Raw genomic sequence first — 16,563 nt, forward strand, 5'->3', positions numbered from 1 at the left:
CTCCTGTCGGTCGCATCATTGGCTTGTCCACCCCTTCCGTACACTGTCTTCAGCTGGGCCCTCACTGTTGCCAGGTCCATGTCCCCTAAGCAAGGGAAGGCAGGTTCCAGGCTGGGGGCACAGGCAGAAGCACCCAGGCTGAGGGCTTCTCAGTTCCCAGAGTTGGGGAGGTGGGTCATGCTGCTTCCCAGAAGAGGGTGCTCGTTTGCCTTCCAGAGTCCTCACATGGGCCCTCGAGCTGCCCGAAGGCACGTTCCCCGTCCGCTACACTTGGACTCACACTTGGGCCCCATGCCCATCTGACCGACGAGTCCCCCACCGGCTCTAAACGGTGAGGCCTGGTCTTCCTGACGAGCAGCTGAGAGAGACTGGTCCACCCAAGGGGCCGGGAAGGGTGCTGTCAGCTGCCTTGGGCCATAGAGGGAGCCCCAGACCGGAGGCCTCCGGCCCAGACAGGGCCCAAACCGGGCCAGGCAGGTGCCTGCCCCACCCCCTTCCCCAGCCTTGCTCCCTGAGGAACAGGCCTTGTGCCCTCGGCCCTGTCTGGTGACAGGAAGTTTTATAGTTTTGGATTCAAGTGAGGAAAGTGCCAGGTCAGCTTGGAAAGCCACCTTGCAGGCCGTGTCCCTGCTCCCAAGGCCCTCTGCTCGGCCCCCTTCCCTCCGCCCGCAGGTGCTCCCGCCCACTGCAACCTGCCTTCCCTCTGGGTCTCCTCAGGCCTCTGGGCCGTGCAGCCTTGTCTGTGCGGCCACTGTGCTCGTCAGGGCCCCTGGAGGCCCTTGTCACACAACCTGGAAGGGGCGCTCCTGGGCCAACTGTCAAGGGGCCAGGGTCAGACCTCTGCCCCGGACCTGACCCAGACCTGCTGCAGGGGACAGAGCTGAGAGGTGGGAGGGGGCCATGAGGGTCCTGGCATCCAGTCTGCTGGTTCTGCCCTCACAGGTCAGGAGAGAGAGTCACCGGGTCAGCTCCAGGTCTGCAGTGTTCCCCACCCCCGTCTCCCCTGAAGCTGGGAGGCAGAGGAGGTTGGCAGGATAAGGTTTTTGAGCTTCTCTAAGAAATGTGTCAGTGGATGCGAGGCCACAGCAGCCAGAATTCATTATCCTCAAATCAACAGCCTGGGGCCAGTTACAGACTGCCGGGCAGCCTGGGATGGGTGGCACCGCTGCCCCACCAAGGGTGGACTCCCCCTTCCAACATTTCCAACCAACTAACTCTGCAAAGCACTGAAAATAGAGAATTTTAAGAAAAAGGGGGAGATGGTGACAGAGTAGAGCTTTCATGTGCCGGGAGCAGGGAGGAGGCCCCTCAGTCCCCGAGGTTTTAAGAGGGCAACACCCATGTGTCTCCGGCGACCCCAGTTCACCTGCTCTTCACCGGGGCCCAAGGCGCAGCCGTTCCCCACTAGCAGGCCTGAAGCCGCTGTCTCCCGGCAAGGTGGTGTGGGGGGAGGAGCGGTGGCCTTCAAGGACTGGGTCTGCAGTGGTGTGAGTGGGGTCCTGCCAGGCTGGAGTGAGGACCCGGAGGGGGTCTCGGAGAAGGGGAGCAGTTCACACAAAATCACGGGCCTGCATTCTGGGGGCAGCAGGGCCTCCTCCCGTGGTGGGGAGGCTGCGTTCAGAGGGAACAGCAAGGAGGGAGGGCGGAGGTACCGGGCGATTCCGAGGGGCCGAGGGAAAGGTTAGCAGGAACCGGAGCGCTGGGGGAGGCGGCCGGCGGGGGTAAAATGAAGGCAGCTGGGGAAGCCTACATGAGGGTGGCATGGGGTAAAGCCGGTTAGAGGCCTGCAGGAGGCAGCCAAGAGATGGAACGGTGCGTGGTCAGATAGGGCACGTAGAGCACAGGGCGTGGTGGCGGAGGGGGGGACCCCTACCCCAGGCCAGCAGCCTGCCCCCCCGACACAGGTGGCAAAGCCCACACCTGCGGGTTCAGGTCCTGAGACCTGAGGAGCGAGGGAGGCCGGCATGTGGCTCTCCCGGATGGATGGTCTGACCGGCGTTTGGAGCTTCTGCGTCTCAGAGAAGCCACCTGAGTGGCCACGGTCCCGATCTGCAGCCTGGGCCTCCTGTGACAGTAAGTGGGACGCGGAGCCAGCCCTGGAGCCCCCTCACCAGGGCGGGAGACTCAGAGTGACCCCTGGACGGGGTGGGGGGTGTACGGCGGCTAGAGAGCCCCTGGGGAGCCTCCTGGTCCAGGCCGGTGGGAGACCTGGGTTTGAGGCCGAATCCATCAGCTGTCAGGTCATCTGCACCGTTTGCGCTCTTCCACCGTCATTTCTTCCCTCCTGCTCCTTCACCCTGGCCTCCGACGGGCAGCCGGGTGCTTAGTGGGGGGCCCAGGCCGAAGGGCAGGTGGGCAGCGAGCCCTCCCCGCAGTTCAGCTGAACCCTGAGCGCCCACGCCTCCGGGACGCTCCCCAGGCCGCCCGACCCCAGGCGGCAGCCCACCCTCAGGGCTCGGGACGCGGCGCGCGGGGTGGCGGGAGGCCCCGGGCCGAGGTGTCCGCCAGGTGGCGCTGCGCCCCGCCCCCCAGCTCGGAGCGGATGACGTCACCGGCCGGCAGCGCCCGCGGAGCGGGAGGGGCGGGGAAGGAGTGGAGGAGGGCGGGGCGGGGCTCGGGGGCGATGCCCCGGCCGCGAGCCGACAGCCGCAGGTGCTTTTCAGTCGGCCAAACCTTGATTTAAGTTGCCGTGCCCTACAGCGACAGGGCCAGCTGGAGCGTTAAGATCCGGACCCTGGTGGTCCGGGTGGCCTGGGCTCCCTGGGCGCGTGCCGGAGCCGCGAGGGGCTCCGGCGCCAGAAGCCTTCTGGGGCGGAGCTCGGTCTCCGGGCTGAGCTGTGTGGTCACGGACCTGTGCGTCACCCTGTCTGGGCCCAGCTTTGTCTGCGACGCGGAGGTGACGTCGGTACCGGCACCAGCTCACAGAGCGGCAGGCTCCGCGCCGGCGCCGCCAGCCCCGCAGACACGCACGCTGCGCTCCGCTGGGCGGACAGCGTGTGAGGCAGTGGGCAGCAGTGCGCCCCCTCGGGCGGCCTTGGTTAGGTTCCTGGGGACGTGGGTGGAGGCAGGGGGCAGGGTGGGCCCTGGGACACTAGCCTGCCCTGTTTTCGGCCAGACTGGCACCCTGAAACGGGAACCTGCAGTGCCCGCCCGCACACGAGACCCAGAGCCACAGGGGTGCACCACCTCGGAGCCAGTGGGACCAGAAAGTTGCCTCTGATGTCCCTGCCATGGAGGGCGTGGGGGCAGAAGGGGAGATCGGGCAGCAGGGACGACAGGGCCTCCCCCGAGTGGTCACGTCAGTTCTTTGCCTTCCCAGGCCTGGGACTGCGGCGAGGAGCTGGCCCCAATCCTGAAGTTAGGAAGAGTCAGGGACTGAGCGTCCCCCAAACATGCCTAATACAGCCACCCCAGCTCCACTCCGCTACCACCCACCGACAGCACCTCTGCCCAGTGACCCCAGGCAGCCCGGCTAGTCTGAAGTGGACCCTGGCTGAGGCCAGCTCTCCTGGGCCTGGACAGCCAGGGCAGGGGAGCCCCCTCCTGAGTCCCCACCGCCATGCTTTCTGTGGACGGGAGCTTGTGTCCCGGCCCACTGGGGTGGCGTGGCAGGGGACCCTCCGGACAGCACAAGGTGAGCCCAGCCGTCACAGCTAAAGGCTTGTATATATTATCAAAATCTTATGGAAAAACAGAGACACAGCTATTCATACAACAGCAGGTGTGTGTGAGGAAGTGTCTGCTTTGGCATCAAACCTTCAGGTCCAGCTGCAGTCTGTCCCCTCCTCCCGTCTGGAGCCCGCTCCCCACCGGGCATGTCCATCCAGGCCCACTACCTGTGTCATGTCCTCTCGTTAGCTGGGAGGGGTCTGGGGGTATCCTCAGCCCCTTCCGCCTTGCGCCCTTGGACCCCCAGCCTTCTGCCCTTGCCTGGCACAGAGAGGACTGGCCGAGCAGCTTTGCCCCAAGGGCTCCTCAGAGGCCTGAATCCTGACCCTGGGTGGGCAGTGGGGCCGGGCGGGTCCTGTGGTCCCTGTGGGACATCTTTCCTGGATCATAGGCCTTTGGCAGCTGGCCAGCCACATGGGCCCCAGGTGTGCCATCTTCTCGGTCTGAAAGGACTCTTCTTGTCCTGAAAGCTCAGCTCCGGCTATAAACGGTATTTTTGGAGAGCCTCAGAGACAAGAAAAGGAAAGTGAGGAGAGAGAAGGCGTCCTTCCCGGAGCTGGCCCGGCCTCCAGCTGCCCCCTGGCAGAGCAGGGGCGTGCAGAGCAGGTCAGCCAGGCGGGTGGGCGGGGTCTGGGCGGCGTGGCGTTGGCAGCCCGTGGCGGTCCTACTGCAGCAGCTTGGGCACCTCCACCTGCAAGATCAAAGCAGAGGCGGTTTAGAGGAGGGGGTCCCGGATGCGGGCCCTGGAATCCCTCACCTCCCTTCCTTCCGGAGACCAGACACTCAGAGTGCGTGCGTCTGCAGAACAGAGACGTGGGGTTTGGGCAGAGCCTGCATTCTCCCTTTTCTGTAAAAACTGGATGACAGCAAATGACCCTGGAGTCACAGTCAGAGGGTGCTTTATCTCTGGTGTCGGGACCGGCGGGGACTGGGGATCTGCCCCCAGGGAGCCTCAACAAGCAGGGTCTCCTGAGGCTGAATCTCCCACAGACCTTCGGGGTAGACTGACCTGAGGACTTGGCTGGTTCTGAGAATCAGGCAAACAGACCATGTTTGTTCTGGGAAGGGGAGGGAGGACTCAGAGGAAGGGTCTGAGGCTGCAGGGGTGAGGGGCTAAAGGAAGCTCCTCCAGGAGGAGGGACAGTCTCCCCTGGGGAGCTGCAGGGGTGGCCGGCCTGGGGCCAGCCCCGCCCACAGCTACTTAACTTCTTGAGCTGCTTGAGGTTGCTGGAGCGGATGGCGGCCAGCAGCTGGTCCCGGGAGTTCTTCTCCTGGGCGGGAAGGGCTCTGTCGCCCATCTTCCGCTGGGTAGCCGGGGACAGCGAGTTCCTCAGGTTCTCCATGATGAGGGGTGGGGCCAGGGGGGGCGGGGGCGGCGGGGGCGCGGCCGGGCCGCCCCCTTTCCCGGGCAAGTTCTTGGGGGCGGCCTTGGGGGACGGCTGCGGGGAGGGCCTGGGAGAGCCCTTGGCGGGGGCCCCGGCCTTAGGCACTTCCAGCAGCGCCTTCTCCCCGCCGGCCTCCTGCGCCCTCCGCTGCTGCTGCCGTTTCTGCCGCTGCCGGTCCATGTTGCGGCTGAGCAGGTTGGTGACGGTCATGCGGGGCCCAGCCAGCTCGAAGTGGTAGCCCAGCTTGAGCAGGGTGGTGTTGTCCTTGAGCAGCCTGGCCATCTCCATCTCCGTCTTGCCGCCGCAGATGTGGCGCTGGTTGTGGAAACGCAGCTCGGTCAGCGAGCTGTTCTGGAGCAGGGCCCGGAAGATGGCCAGGATGCCCTTGCCGGTGATGTGGTTGGAGTCCAGGTTCAGGCTGGTGATGGTCTTGTTGGCCTTGAGCATGATGGCGATGGCGAAGGCCACGTGGTCGTCCGCCCGCGTGTTGGCTAGGGCGAAGGTCTTGACCACGGTGTTGAACTCCAGCGCCTCAGCGAAGCGCACCAGGATCTCCGTGGTGATGCAGTCCGAGTTGTTCACGTTGACCTCTGTCACCTCTGGGTCGTTGCTCTTCACCCTCTCCAGGGGCTCGTCGAAGATGCTGGGGGCTGCCTCCTCCTCGGCCTTGGCGGGGGCCCCGGGGGCCGGCCTCTCTGGTGCAGGCGTCTTGCCCTCTTCTCCGGGGGCCTTTGGGCTGGGGGCCTCGTCTTTCCTGGCTCTCTCAGCCCCCTTCCCCGCGAGCACGCTGCCACCCCCTCTCTCCACCTTCTCGGCCTCCATCCGGGCACCCACGCCCTGGCTGGGCCCCTTCACCTTTGCAGCCTCCTCTCTCTCGCTCGCCTCCTTCCTGTCCGCCCCCTTCCGCCCCCTGTCTCTGCTCCCCCCTGCACTCCTTTCAGCCCCCTGCCTGTCCTCGTCCCTCCTGGGGGCCGCAGTCTCCTCGTCTGCCCGCCCCCCCTTCCCGGCCTCCTTCTTGTCCACCGCGGCCCTGACCCGGCCCTTCTCCAGGCCCCTGATGACTTTCTCCTCCTTGGGCCTCTCTGCACCTTTGCCCTCGGCTTCTTCCTTGTCTCTTGAGAAGCTTTTCTTCAAACCACCGCTCTGTGGCTCCCTCCCCTGGTCCGAGTCCTGCCTGGGGCCCAGGGGCTTTCTGCTGGCACCCCTGCCCCTTTGCTCTCCGTTCTTGGCATCTGTCTTGGTCTCCACTTGCTTGCCCTCCTAAGAATTCAGAAAAGAAAAACAAACATGAAGGGCTGGCTTTGGAGGGAGAGGGATGGGGGTGGGGACGGCATGGGGGCGCGTCTATAACCGCCCAAAGCCTCTGGACAGTCTCCGAGAGGACACGGCCGGGACTCAGGTGTGAGCTGTGCGGACCGCGCTGACGGCACACTCCCAGGACCTGAGGGCCGCGAGACGCCCAAGTGAACGCTGGGGGGCTGCAGCCGTTCCTTCCCAGGAGCCAGATCCAGAGCTGCCCTCCTCTGTGGGGTGACGGGGAAGGGGCTGCCGGCTGAGCCTCGCTGGAGCCGGAGGCGAAGGAAAGCTCACCAACGCTGGGTCTGTCTTTGTTTCAAATTTTGCGTTTTCGTTCATTGTGGGGTTTTTTGTGTTAAATTTTATTTTTTACAGTATTCACTGAGACACCAGTTGTCTTGCTCTCTGGGCTCCTGGGCCCCTCGTATCCTGCGCTCCAGGCAGGAGCACCAGGGCCGTACCCTGGCCCCAGGGGCAAAGAGGTCAGAGGGACCCACCGAGGACTACTGACATTTCATTTTAGCAGTTAAGGTTATTTATAAATTCAGTACCATCCTCATCTCATTGAAATAAGGGGGCCCTAAATAAAGGATGGACTTTCAGCATCAGATACATGTGGCTTTTTGGGAAATCTGCAACATTTTCCTTATTTTTTCAGTAAATGCTTTGCTACTGCCCTGTCTGTGAGGAGCCCGGGACCCAGCCAGTCAGCTGACCTTGGGGCCCTGCCTGACTGGGCCCAATGATCAGGTGGCTGGGGGCGTGGGAGGGGCCAGTGGCCACCCTGCACCTCCACAAAACCATGTAGAGTCTGCTCCTTATCCTGCGAGCACACTTCCCATCCCTGTCGTGGGGCCGAGGGAGTAGCTGAACTGCCTAAGAGGAGATGTTAGATACACTGTCCTCTGTCCGACAATGCCAGACCCCAGGGCAGCTGGCACCCAGGGACACCGCATGACCTTCTGAAGTTCTAACAGGAAGGCACCATGGCCTGACTGTCAGAGGTTCCCGGGGTGCGGGGAGAGAAGCAATGCTCTACCACCCCATGTCCCAGAGGGAGTGTGGTGCTGGGCGGGCCCAGGAAACGGTGTGAACCTGGACCACAGACTGGCCCCTGGGGACCGTTTGTTTAGCAGCAGCAGTTCTTGGCGCCTCTGGCAGAATCACAGGGGGCCGCCAAGGGGCACAGGGCCCGGTGAGACAGGGCCTTGGCGTGCACCCCCGCCCTCCCCACCCGCGGGCCTGGGCTGCCACGCCAGGGGACTCATGGGGCTGGGGCACCAGGGGTGATGATGGAGCCTGGCTTTGAAACAGAGTGTGGCTCTGGCGAACAGAAGGCCCGTGAGGGGCCCTTGGGTCAGCCCTTTGAGGACACTCATGACCACCAGGGGGCCCTCTGCCCCGCCCACCCCTCCAGGTTCAGGGATTCTGGTTTCATCATAGAGTCCACCCACTTGAGGAGCCGGGGAGGGAGAGTCCAGCCCACGCTCCGGACAGAGGTCAGACCCCACCTCCCCAGACCTGCACACACTGTGCCCCACGGATCGCCCCCCAGACTCAGCCCAGCTGCCTCCGCAGAGCCCACAGGCCTCACTAGAGGGAACTGGAGCCCCCGAGAGAACACCCCACCTTTGGGAAAAACTGAGGCTCTGGCCTGTCCACTAGCAGCCCCAGGTCGACGTGCCGTCCCCCGACCTTCCCCACTGGGGGCAAACGCACCCCCTCTACACCTGCCTGCACCCTTGGTCCCTGGGTGTCCCTGCAAAGCACCTGTACCCCAGCCTCCCCTCCCACCCAAACCCTTCCAGACCCAGGCTTCCGTCCCCTCCCTTCAGGACTGCTCTCCGAGTCTGCCCTCTCCCTGCCCTGGAGCCCCAGACTCTGTCCCTCCCCATCTGCACCAGCAGTCTCCCGCCACGTGCTCCCCCGCACAGGGTCCTAGTGGGCTTGGGTCTCCCCGTGTCTGCTCAGGGCACCCTTTAAAAAGAATCTAATGGAAAACAGGCGGGGGGTGATTAATCATCATTTCCTCCAAACAGTCAGGAATGAGCGGGGCTGGGGCTGCTCCCGCAGCCTGAGACTCAGACGTTGCCTTAAAAGGAGAAGGAGGCCTGCGTCCTCCCGAGCCCAGGTCTCCACGGGGCGGACTGCAGGGCGCTCAGCAGAGCTGCCCCCTCCGGGCCCGCGAGGGAGGCCAGGCCGCCATCTACCTCTGAGACAGGCGGTGCGTCCCCGTGACCCCCGAGGTTACCTTCTGCCTGCTCCCAGCCTCTGCCTCAGCTGGGAGGGCTTTCGGGTAACAAAGCGCCTCCCTGGAGAAGGGCTGTGGCCCCTGGATGAGCCCTCAGTGACAGTACTTCTCTCCTGTGGGAGAAGCCACAGGGCAGTGGAGGTGGAGGCCTGGAAAGGATGACGCCGGGAAACCTCTCAGGACCGGTGATGCAGGGCCCTGACCCTGACCCCTCCAGGCCTCGTGGCCGCGTGATGTTGCCCCGTGCCTGTCGCTTGGTCAGGATCCAGGTGACGTGTCTGGTAAGCTCTGGTGGCAGAAGGTAGCCTCTTTCCCTGACCCTGGGCGGCTGCTGCTACCCCTCTGTGAGTCTCGTCTGACTGGGCAGAGCAGAGAACGTTCCACCACTTCCATTCCCAAAGCAGGAGAGGGAAAGAGTCGTCTATCAGGAGGTCCCTAACAAACGGGAGCCCCCCCAACCGTTTGCGGCACTCAGCCCCGCCCTCTCGGCCCCAGGAGTTCATGCTGAGCTCACGCTGAGCGCCCCTCTGCCCTTCCTGTCACCTGAGTGGAGTAATTCTCGGCAGAGGAATCCCAGCCTGAGGCAATTGTAAGGGGGGTGGTCTGCAGCACCCCCAGAGGGCGGTGGAGCCTGGGGAAATGTCTCTAACAGGAGGTGGGGGACAGGAGCCCCGGCTTGCCTGGAGGGGGTGGAGCCAAGGAAGGAGAGGGTGCCCGGTGAGGGCGGGCACCTGGCACCTGGGCCTCCCCCAGAGTCAGAGTGAGGTGGCGCCGACCTGGGGTTGCCGGGGGGCCCCTGATGGCCCTCTGTCTGGAGTGTCCAGAAGGCCCAGCCCAGGCTCCAGGCTGGGGCTCAGACACTGTGTCAGCGCCCTGTCCCTAGGCCTTCGCCGAAGTCCCTGGGGGCACAGAGCTGCAGGGTGAGTGGAGCTCACCGGGAGACGGCATGCTCGCCCTGGCCCTGGGCGGCTTCTGCTTGCTCCTGGATCAAGGTTACAGTTACCAGGAAGGCTTGGCCGGTGGGGGGGGGGGGCTGCTCCTGCGCTCACACTCCCACCCCCCTCCACCCGGTCCTGCACCAGTGGCCCCCAAGCCCCTCCATGTCTCCGAGCCCAGCTCACACCGCCTGCTTTTCCTGTGGAGCTGGTGGCCGAGGGCTGGGGCCCTGGTGCCCTCCTCCAGCCCCCTGGTGACCTCCTGATGTCGGGTGCTGCAGCTGCCAGGCCCATCTGTCTACAAGGGCGGGCAGGGAGGAGCCACCACAGCCCAGGAGAGAGGCTCCCTTATAGGGCGGCCCTGGGGAGGGACGGGGAGCTCACTTCCGCAGGCTCCTGCTGCATGGAGGGCAACTCTCATTGTCCCCTGCCAGGAAGCAAGATTCTAGTAGATTCTCCTGACAAGAAGCTTCAGGATGTTCCACTGCCTTTTGGGAAAGTTGTGTTCCTGGGCTGGCCGTCCTGAGAAGGCTGGCAGTGCCTGTGTCCCTCGGTGGTCTGCGGGCAGGAGTCCCTGCTGAGGCTCGGGCCAGCTCATTAGACAGAGCTCCAGATCTGTAGCAACAGGTCTCCCCCCGAGAAGGCCACAGGTTCTCTCCAGGGCTGTCAGGAACCCAACTGTTCTGATAAAGTCCTGCCGTGAGTAGCAGGGGAATTCACTGGCTCTGCAGGCAGCTGACTGCGTGCCAATCCTGGCTGTGCCCTGACCAGCTGTGTGACCTTGGGCGAGTCACTTACCCTCTCTGGACCTGTTGTCTCATATGCAAAATGGAACCGAGCCCTCGGAGAGCCTCGCTGGGTTGTAAGTAGCAGGGGACTCAAAGGTCCTGATGCCCAGAAGGGCCTGAAGAGCTAAGCGGCCACAATTCAGCGTCCCTCCCTCATGAAACATGTTCGAGCCATGAGGACAGGCAGGAGAGCCTGCCCCCGCCCCCCCAGCTCCGGCCCACCCTGCACTTAGCCGCCCAGCCTTGCTCAGGGGGTGAAGTCCCGCCCGCACCCAGCAGTCGGTGGAACTGCATCTAGTTTCTTCCGTGAAAACTGACCACATCCCAGCCCTGGGGCTGCAGGAGGGCTGGAAGCTGGGGAGGGACTGGGTCGCTTTGGGAAGTCTCCCCTAGCCCCGCCCCAGTCCTGTGGGGACCTGGCAGGGGTGGAGTGCGGTGGGGACAGGCGTCACCCGCCAACAGTGACGGCTGGCACCAGACACCTGTGAGTGCTGAGTCCTAGGTGGGGCTGGGGGGACAGAGCTGTCCTCTAGGCCAGCCCCCCGGAAACCCCCCGGGGCCCCCTACCCAGCCCGCCCCCCCATCTCACTCCTCAGGAGGCAAGACTGCACAGCGCCCTGGGACACTGTCCTGCCTGTGTGGAGGGTGTGGGACGAGGCTGACATCGGAGAGCAAGCGGCAGAGTGTGCAGACAGAGGGACGTCCCCTCCCAGAAGTTCCCACTCCAGCTGACAGCTGGCCCAGGGGTCACTGCCGCCCAGCCCGGCCTGCAGCTCCCTTTCTGGTAACCCCCGCCCTGACCCTCCCCAGATCGCCCTGCGCCAGCTTCCCTCTTTCCGGGCCCCCGGGGTGGGGAGCAGACTCTCCCCCGTGGCCCTTGCAGGACAAGTCCGGGGAGTCCCTCGGAGCTGTAAGGGGGTGGTGGGGAAGCTGCAACTTAGAGGCTGGCTTGGAGAGGGGAAGGCCGTGGGGAAGGCGGGGGGGGGGGGCTCTGACCCGACCCCCACAGGTAACACCTCTGGAAACATACTTCTTTAGGTGTTCAGGGCTGGTGCGTACACTCGGCTCCTGCCTGTGACTGGTGTCTCGTCAGTCCCTGGGAGAGACGTGGGCTGGAGACGCAACTCCCCAGATCGGGTCGGGGTTGGTTCCCATTCCGTGGGAGCCCCTCCGCGGCCCACTCGTGCTCACTGCCAGTCGTCGACGGCCATGTGGTCTACCCTCGCTGGTCCGCACGGGAACGGCAGGCAAGGGGGGCCCCTCCCCGCTCGCAGCCTCGAGTCCACCCACAACCACCACGAGCTGGGCTGCAGGCTGTGCCCCTCATCCCCCCAAAGAGAGCCTCCAGCCTGCCTGGCACCCAGGACGTGCGCACGGTGAGCTCTGAGCGGAGGGGTCAAGGTCAAGGCGCTGAAGGGCCGTGCCTGCAGCGTCCTCGCCACCTGCCGTGTCCTCGCCGCCTGCTTACCCCAGCCTGTGCACCGCTGCGGGGTGGGGACAGGCCAGCCCGGGTCTGGGGATGCAGGTCCAGGATGGCAGCAAGACAGACCCACCGTCCCTCGTGCCAGTGAGGAAACAGAGAAGGTGCAAAACGGGGGTCGCTTTGCGGCTTCTGGCATGTCTGTAAAGGGCACCGTCTGCCTCCTCCCCCACACCCCCAACCAGGGAGCCTCAGACCCCCCACTTGTCCAGCCAGCAGCTGCTAGCCAGGTGAGCACTTCACGGTCAGTGCCCACGTCCCCAGCCCCACTGTCCCCACTTAGACCAGAAGGAGCTGAAGCCCCAAGCCTCGAAGCTGCTCCTGAGGATGCGGGGGCTCGGGCTCGGGCTCCAGGGTCTGAACCTTTCTCTACTTCCCACCTTACTGCCTCCGCGGGGACACCTGTCCAGAGCCCCTTGTCGCCCAGCACAGAGATGAGGTGTTAGTAACAGCTCCACCCATCCAGGGCTTACTGGGCACTGAGGGTTTGACACAGGCCGTCTGTCCAGCGACTCCTCAGTGCTCTGCCTGTCCGTCTGTCCCAGTGGGCAGAGCGCGCTGGGCTCTAGGCTCAGCAGGAGGAGGCTTGGGGCCGAGGGAGGCCTCACACGCAATGACCTTCCCTTGTGTCTTGTGGGCGGCCTTTCCCTGTCCCTCTGAGCCTGTATCTGCCCTTAATGACTCGCGTCATCACAGCATCTCAGAGGTAAAGCACTGAGGACTCACACCTCGAGGACAGCGACCTCGAGCGGCTCCTGGGGGTCCGTGCTAACACCCTGTCTGCCCTGCACACAGTGTGGTGGACGGAAGTGGGGGGCTGACAGGCAGGCTCAGAGCTCCCGGGCTCTGACACCCCCTCTTCACTGCCCTTCCCTTTAGCACAGCTAAGCCAGGAGCTCCTGGCAAAGCGCACGGTGCACATCTGATGTTTGCCACTTGGGCATCTGCTCCTTGGGACACGCACGGAGGCACGGCTCGGCCCCAGGCCCCAGGCTCAGCCCTGGGGATGCAGAGAGAGGCAGGGCGTGACTCTCCCCAAGCCAGGCAGGGAGGTGGCGACCGGCTCCTTGGATTTCACGTCCAGGCTCGGGGAGGGGCCCCGGGGCTTCTGCTAAGGCAGGTTGGGGGGGAACAGCCTCGAGGAAAGGAACCCAAGGTCAGAAGCCACGCCATGTCCGAGCTGCACCTGAGCAGGAGCAGATCTGTCACCCAGCCTCTGCGCAGCCCTGCAAGGCTTTCCTTTCCCCACCGCAGTTTTCCTACCTTGCTTGGCAACGAGACTCCGAAATTCAAAGGGCCTGTGTGTTTAAGTTTGGGGTCAAAAGTGAAATAGAGGGAGGCTTAGAAGTCAGCCCGGCTTGGAAAAATTAACCCAAAGGGTAGGGCGACCCCAGCGCATGAGGAGCAGGGACTGGCTGGACAGGAGCAAGAACCCGGCGGGTTTGCCGGCGGAGGTGAGCTGGAGCAGAGCCCCTCGGAAAGGGAGGGAGCACCGTCCAAAGGCACAGATGCTCCAGCTGATCCTGAAGGACCGTCAGGGCCAGGAAGTGGGTGAGGGGCAGAGCGGGCAGAGCAGGCCCCGATCCCCAGCCTCCCCTAAGCAGCTCCCCCTACCTGTCACTCAGGGTCCCCGTGACCTTCAGGCACGGTCTGCTCTGGAAAGTCACCTCCGACGCCCCCCTGCACCCCTCCCCACCGGTGCCCCCGCCACTCGGCCCTGGTCCCTCTCCCCCATGGGGCTGCGGGCACAAAGTGATTCCCTGATCCACTGGGTCCCCAGAGGACAGCTTAGGGCCTTGCAAGTGGTCAGTGCTGGGCAGATGAAGGAAAGAGTGGACAGCTCACAGGTGAAGCCAGAAGCTGGAAGGATGAGGACGGGGAGGGTCTGAGCACATGGAGCTGTGCACAGATAACTGAGTGCCGAGTAAACCAACCCTGAGGCCGACGTGGCGGGAACGGGTGCTCTGCCAGCACATACGGCGGAAGGGCAGAGTCCACGCTACGCTGCAGCCTGAGCCAGCCCCGGCCCTTCACCCCGAGACTGTGGAGGCCAGCAGGTCAGGGCAGCATTGGGGGCCAGGGCTCCTGAAGAGGACTGGGCAACCCTGCCCTCCTCGGGGCAGGTGGGCCCCCAGGCCAGTGGCTCAAATCAGAAGCCCTGATGAGCAAGGGTGGGAGTAGCCCGTGGTGGGGCATGTGGATCCCTCTGCCCTCACTCCTCCTCCAGCCCAAGGGATTGGGGGGCGGCTGTGAAATCAACCTGTTTCATAAAAGAAAGTTTTATTCCCATGTCTCCTACACGCAGATGACCTACATCCTCAACACTCTTCTCCCAGCGTCTCTGATGCTCCCTTGGTCCAAGCGCTCACACCTCTCCCTGGTCACTGCAACCGCCTCTAAGAGGCCTGAACTCCGCAGGACAGCCTCCCACCGCAGCCATCGGGATCCTCCTGGAGTGCAGATCTGCCAACTCACTCCCGTCCCGGAAACCTCCAGGCGGCTCCCCAGGGCCACCCCCGCTTGGCCAAGCCAGGACCCCCTGCCCCCTCCTCCCTTGAAGTCCTTCACACAAGCCCCCACTCCCCGCCTGCTGGCTACTCCTGGTTCTTGCGGGAACCAGACTCTGGGCTTCTGCACTGATGGTCTGACTACTTAGCTCGTCCTCTCCTGTCCCGGTAAACTCTGACCCTAAGTTTTAGCCTTGAGAACGCTTAGCTTAGATCTTTAATTCATCTGGATTTTATTTCTTCCCCCAGATATATAATGTCCGGATTATTTTTATAATCAGAAAAAAAACAAAAGTTATTTCATTTAAAAAATTATCTTTTTTTAATTGTTTTTTTTTGGGGGGGGGTAATTAGGTTCGTTTTTGATAGGTACTGGGGATTAAATCCAGGACCGCATGCATGCCAGGCACGCACTCTACCACTGTGCTGTACCCTCCCCCCCAAAAAAAACTGTCTTTTAAAACTTCAGTTTCATAGCAACAAAAAGGGAAACAAAACGAACACACCAAGACTCCTCAGGCCAGTGGCAGCGACAAGGGCTGGACAGGGACTGAGGAGGGGGTGGTGACTCCCGGTCGCACAGCCCAGCTGTGCTGTGCAGGGACCTGCCCTGGAGCCCAGCCCCTGCCTCAGTTGGATCAGGTATCTCGACCGCAAAGCCAGCACTTCGTGAACGTCAGGGCCCAGCAGAGGGGCCGGAGGGTCTCCGCACAGCCTCCGACTCCGGTGTGGACAGAAATGTGCGCCTCACATCCCAGGCTCTGGGGGCGGAGGGGTGGACAAGGCAGGGCAGAGCTAAGTGAGCCCGGGACCAGGACACCACTGCAGTCCAGCGCGAGGCCAGGCCACCTCCGTACCTGCTTTGCCCCGTGAGTGAAGCGGGGGAAGCGTCTTCCAGAAAAGTCGATAAAGTGCAGACTTGGTGGTTGGGCCCCTGCACCAAACGTGTCACCAGACTCGGCCACTGGACTGCGTGGAGTCTGAAGGCAAGGCCTTCTTGTGAAGGGATGTCAAATGTCACCCAGGGGAAGGAGACCAGGCAGCGGGCGCAGTACTGAGACGGGAGGGGGCCTGTCTGCTGTCACCCGGCGCCGGTCACGGCTGCCCTGGGCCCGCACTGGCCAGGCCGACATGGGCAGCTGGGAGGCCGTGGGGAAGCCTTGTCCAGGGCAGGAGGGCTCAGGGTGGACGGAGACTTGGCCCCAGTGCCCCCTGCAGACCTAAGTCTTGGCCGCCGGGTCGGGTGACTCATCCTGGGAAGTGTGCGGCAAACCCCATTTTTGGAGAAACTGGGGAAGCGCTCTGTAGACACAAACAAGTCTGGGTGGCGCTCTGCCCTCTCCCGTGCCCCAGACCCCCACGCAGACACGGCCCGGCCAGCGTGGAGGCCCTGAGGAGAGCCTGACATGGAAGCCGTCTGTCCCCAGCAGCGCCGGGTCCCACTAGGTCCCAGGGGTGGCAGGAGGGACATGCTGTCCTCTTCCCAGGGCCGCGCCGGCCTGGGCAGCACTGGACTCTGCTCGGGGCCCCACGCGCAGGGGGGCCGGCGCTCGGTGTCAGGCTCTGCTGTCCGCTCTTGAAGGGCTTAGAGGTGTTTGAACAAGGGGCCCCACGTGTCTGTTCTGCAGCGGGTCCCAAAGACTCTGCGGCCAGGCCCAGGCTGAATAGAGAAACAGGAGCGGAGCTCAGCCCTCTGCCTCCTCTGTCTCCACTGTGGACCTGGACTCGGGGACGGCAGTCTTTGCTCCTCCTGCTCCCTGGCCACCCGCCTCCACCCACCTTCCTGACTGGCCCCCAGCCCCGTCTCCCTTCTCTCTTTGAGCCTCCTGCGCGCCATAGCCCACACCCTCGCTCTGAAATGTCAGTCTGGTCAGCAGCCCCCAGGCTCTCAGGACGAAGCCCGTGTCCTGCCTGCACTCCGGTCACCAAGTGGGACACGCGTGCGCTCTCTGTGGCCTGGCTGCCCCCGTGGGGACTGTATCCCTGCACCTGAGAGTGTCCTGTCCCCCGTCTGCCCAACTCCTCACTCTCCTCCTAACTCTTTACTGTGAGGAACTTCAACTGTGCGCCAAACCAGAGAAAGCGGCACAGGGACCTCAAGGCCCCAAGGCCAGCTCCTCAGGCACTGACACCTCCCACCCGTGTTCCTCTGCCCTCAGGTTACCCCGGAGCAAAGCCCAGGTGTATCGTTTCCTGTTCAAATTCATCAGCATGTTTCTGTGCAAGACAGAGACTGTAAAGAACGACAGCTG

At 63.7% G+C, this 16,563-nt stretch overlaps 1 protein-coding gene and 1 long non-coding RNA gene across 4 annotated transcripts in view; one reads left to right on the plus strand and one right to left on the minus strand.

Annotated features, from left to right (window-relative positions):
- Positions 1–3,647: 3,647 nt before the first annotated feature.
- The window catches only part of LMOD1 (leiomodin 1), a 29,465-nt gene continuing 16,549 nt past the window's right edge, over positions 3,648–16,563 (minus strand). Inside the window, exons 2-3 of the mRNA XM_032466902.1 lie at positions 4,875–6,314; positions 3,648–4,360 (exon numbers count right to left, since the gene is read on the minus strand). Coding sequence (XP_032322793.1) covers positions 4,334–4,360; positions 4,875–6,314 — 1,467 coding nt within the window. The 3' untranslated portion in view covers positions 3,648–4,333. The remainder of the gene's footprint in view (positions 4,361–4,874; positions 6,315–16,563) is intronic.
- On the plus strand, positions 8,461–11,602 carry LOC116659380. Of its 3 annotated transcripts, XR_004314747.1 has the most exons (5): positions 8,461–8,574; positions 8,727–8,882; positions 10,268–10,398; positions 10,921–11,108; positions 11,363–11,602. It is a non-coding gene; the product is annotated as an uncharacterized LOC116659380 (long non-coding RNA). The 3 variants fall into 3 exon arrangements; XR_004314745.1 differs by lacking the exon at positions 8,461–8,574 and having other exon boundaries at positions 8,575–8,882; XR_004314746.1 differs by lacking the exons at positions 8,461–8,574; positions 10,268–10,398 and having other exon boundaries at positions 8,575–8,882.

This window comes from Camelus ferus, chromosome 23 (genome assembly GCF_009834535.1).
Source record: "Camelus ferus isolate YT-003-E chromosome 23, BCGSAC_Cfer_1.0, whole genome shotgun sequence".
Classification (NCBI taxonomy): domain Eukaryota; kingdom Metazoa; phylum Chordata; class Mammalia; order Artiodactyla; family Camelidae; genus Camelus; species Camelus ferus.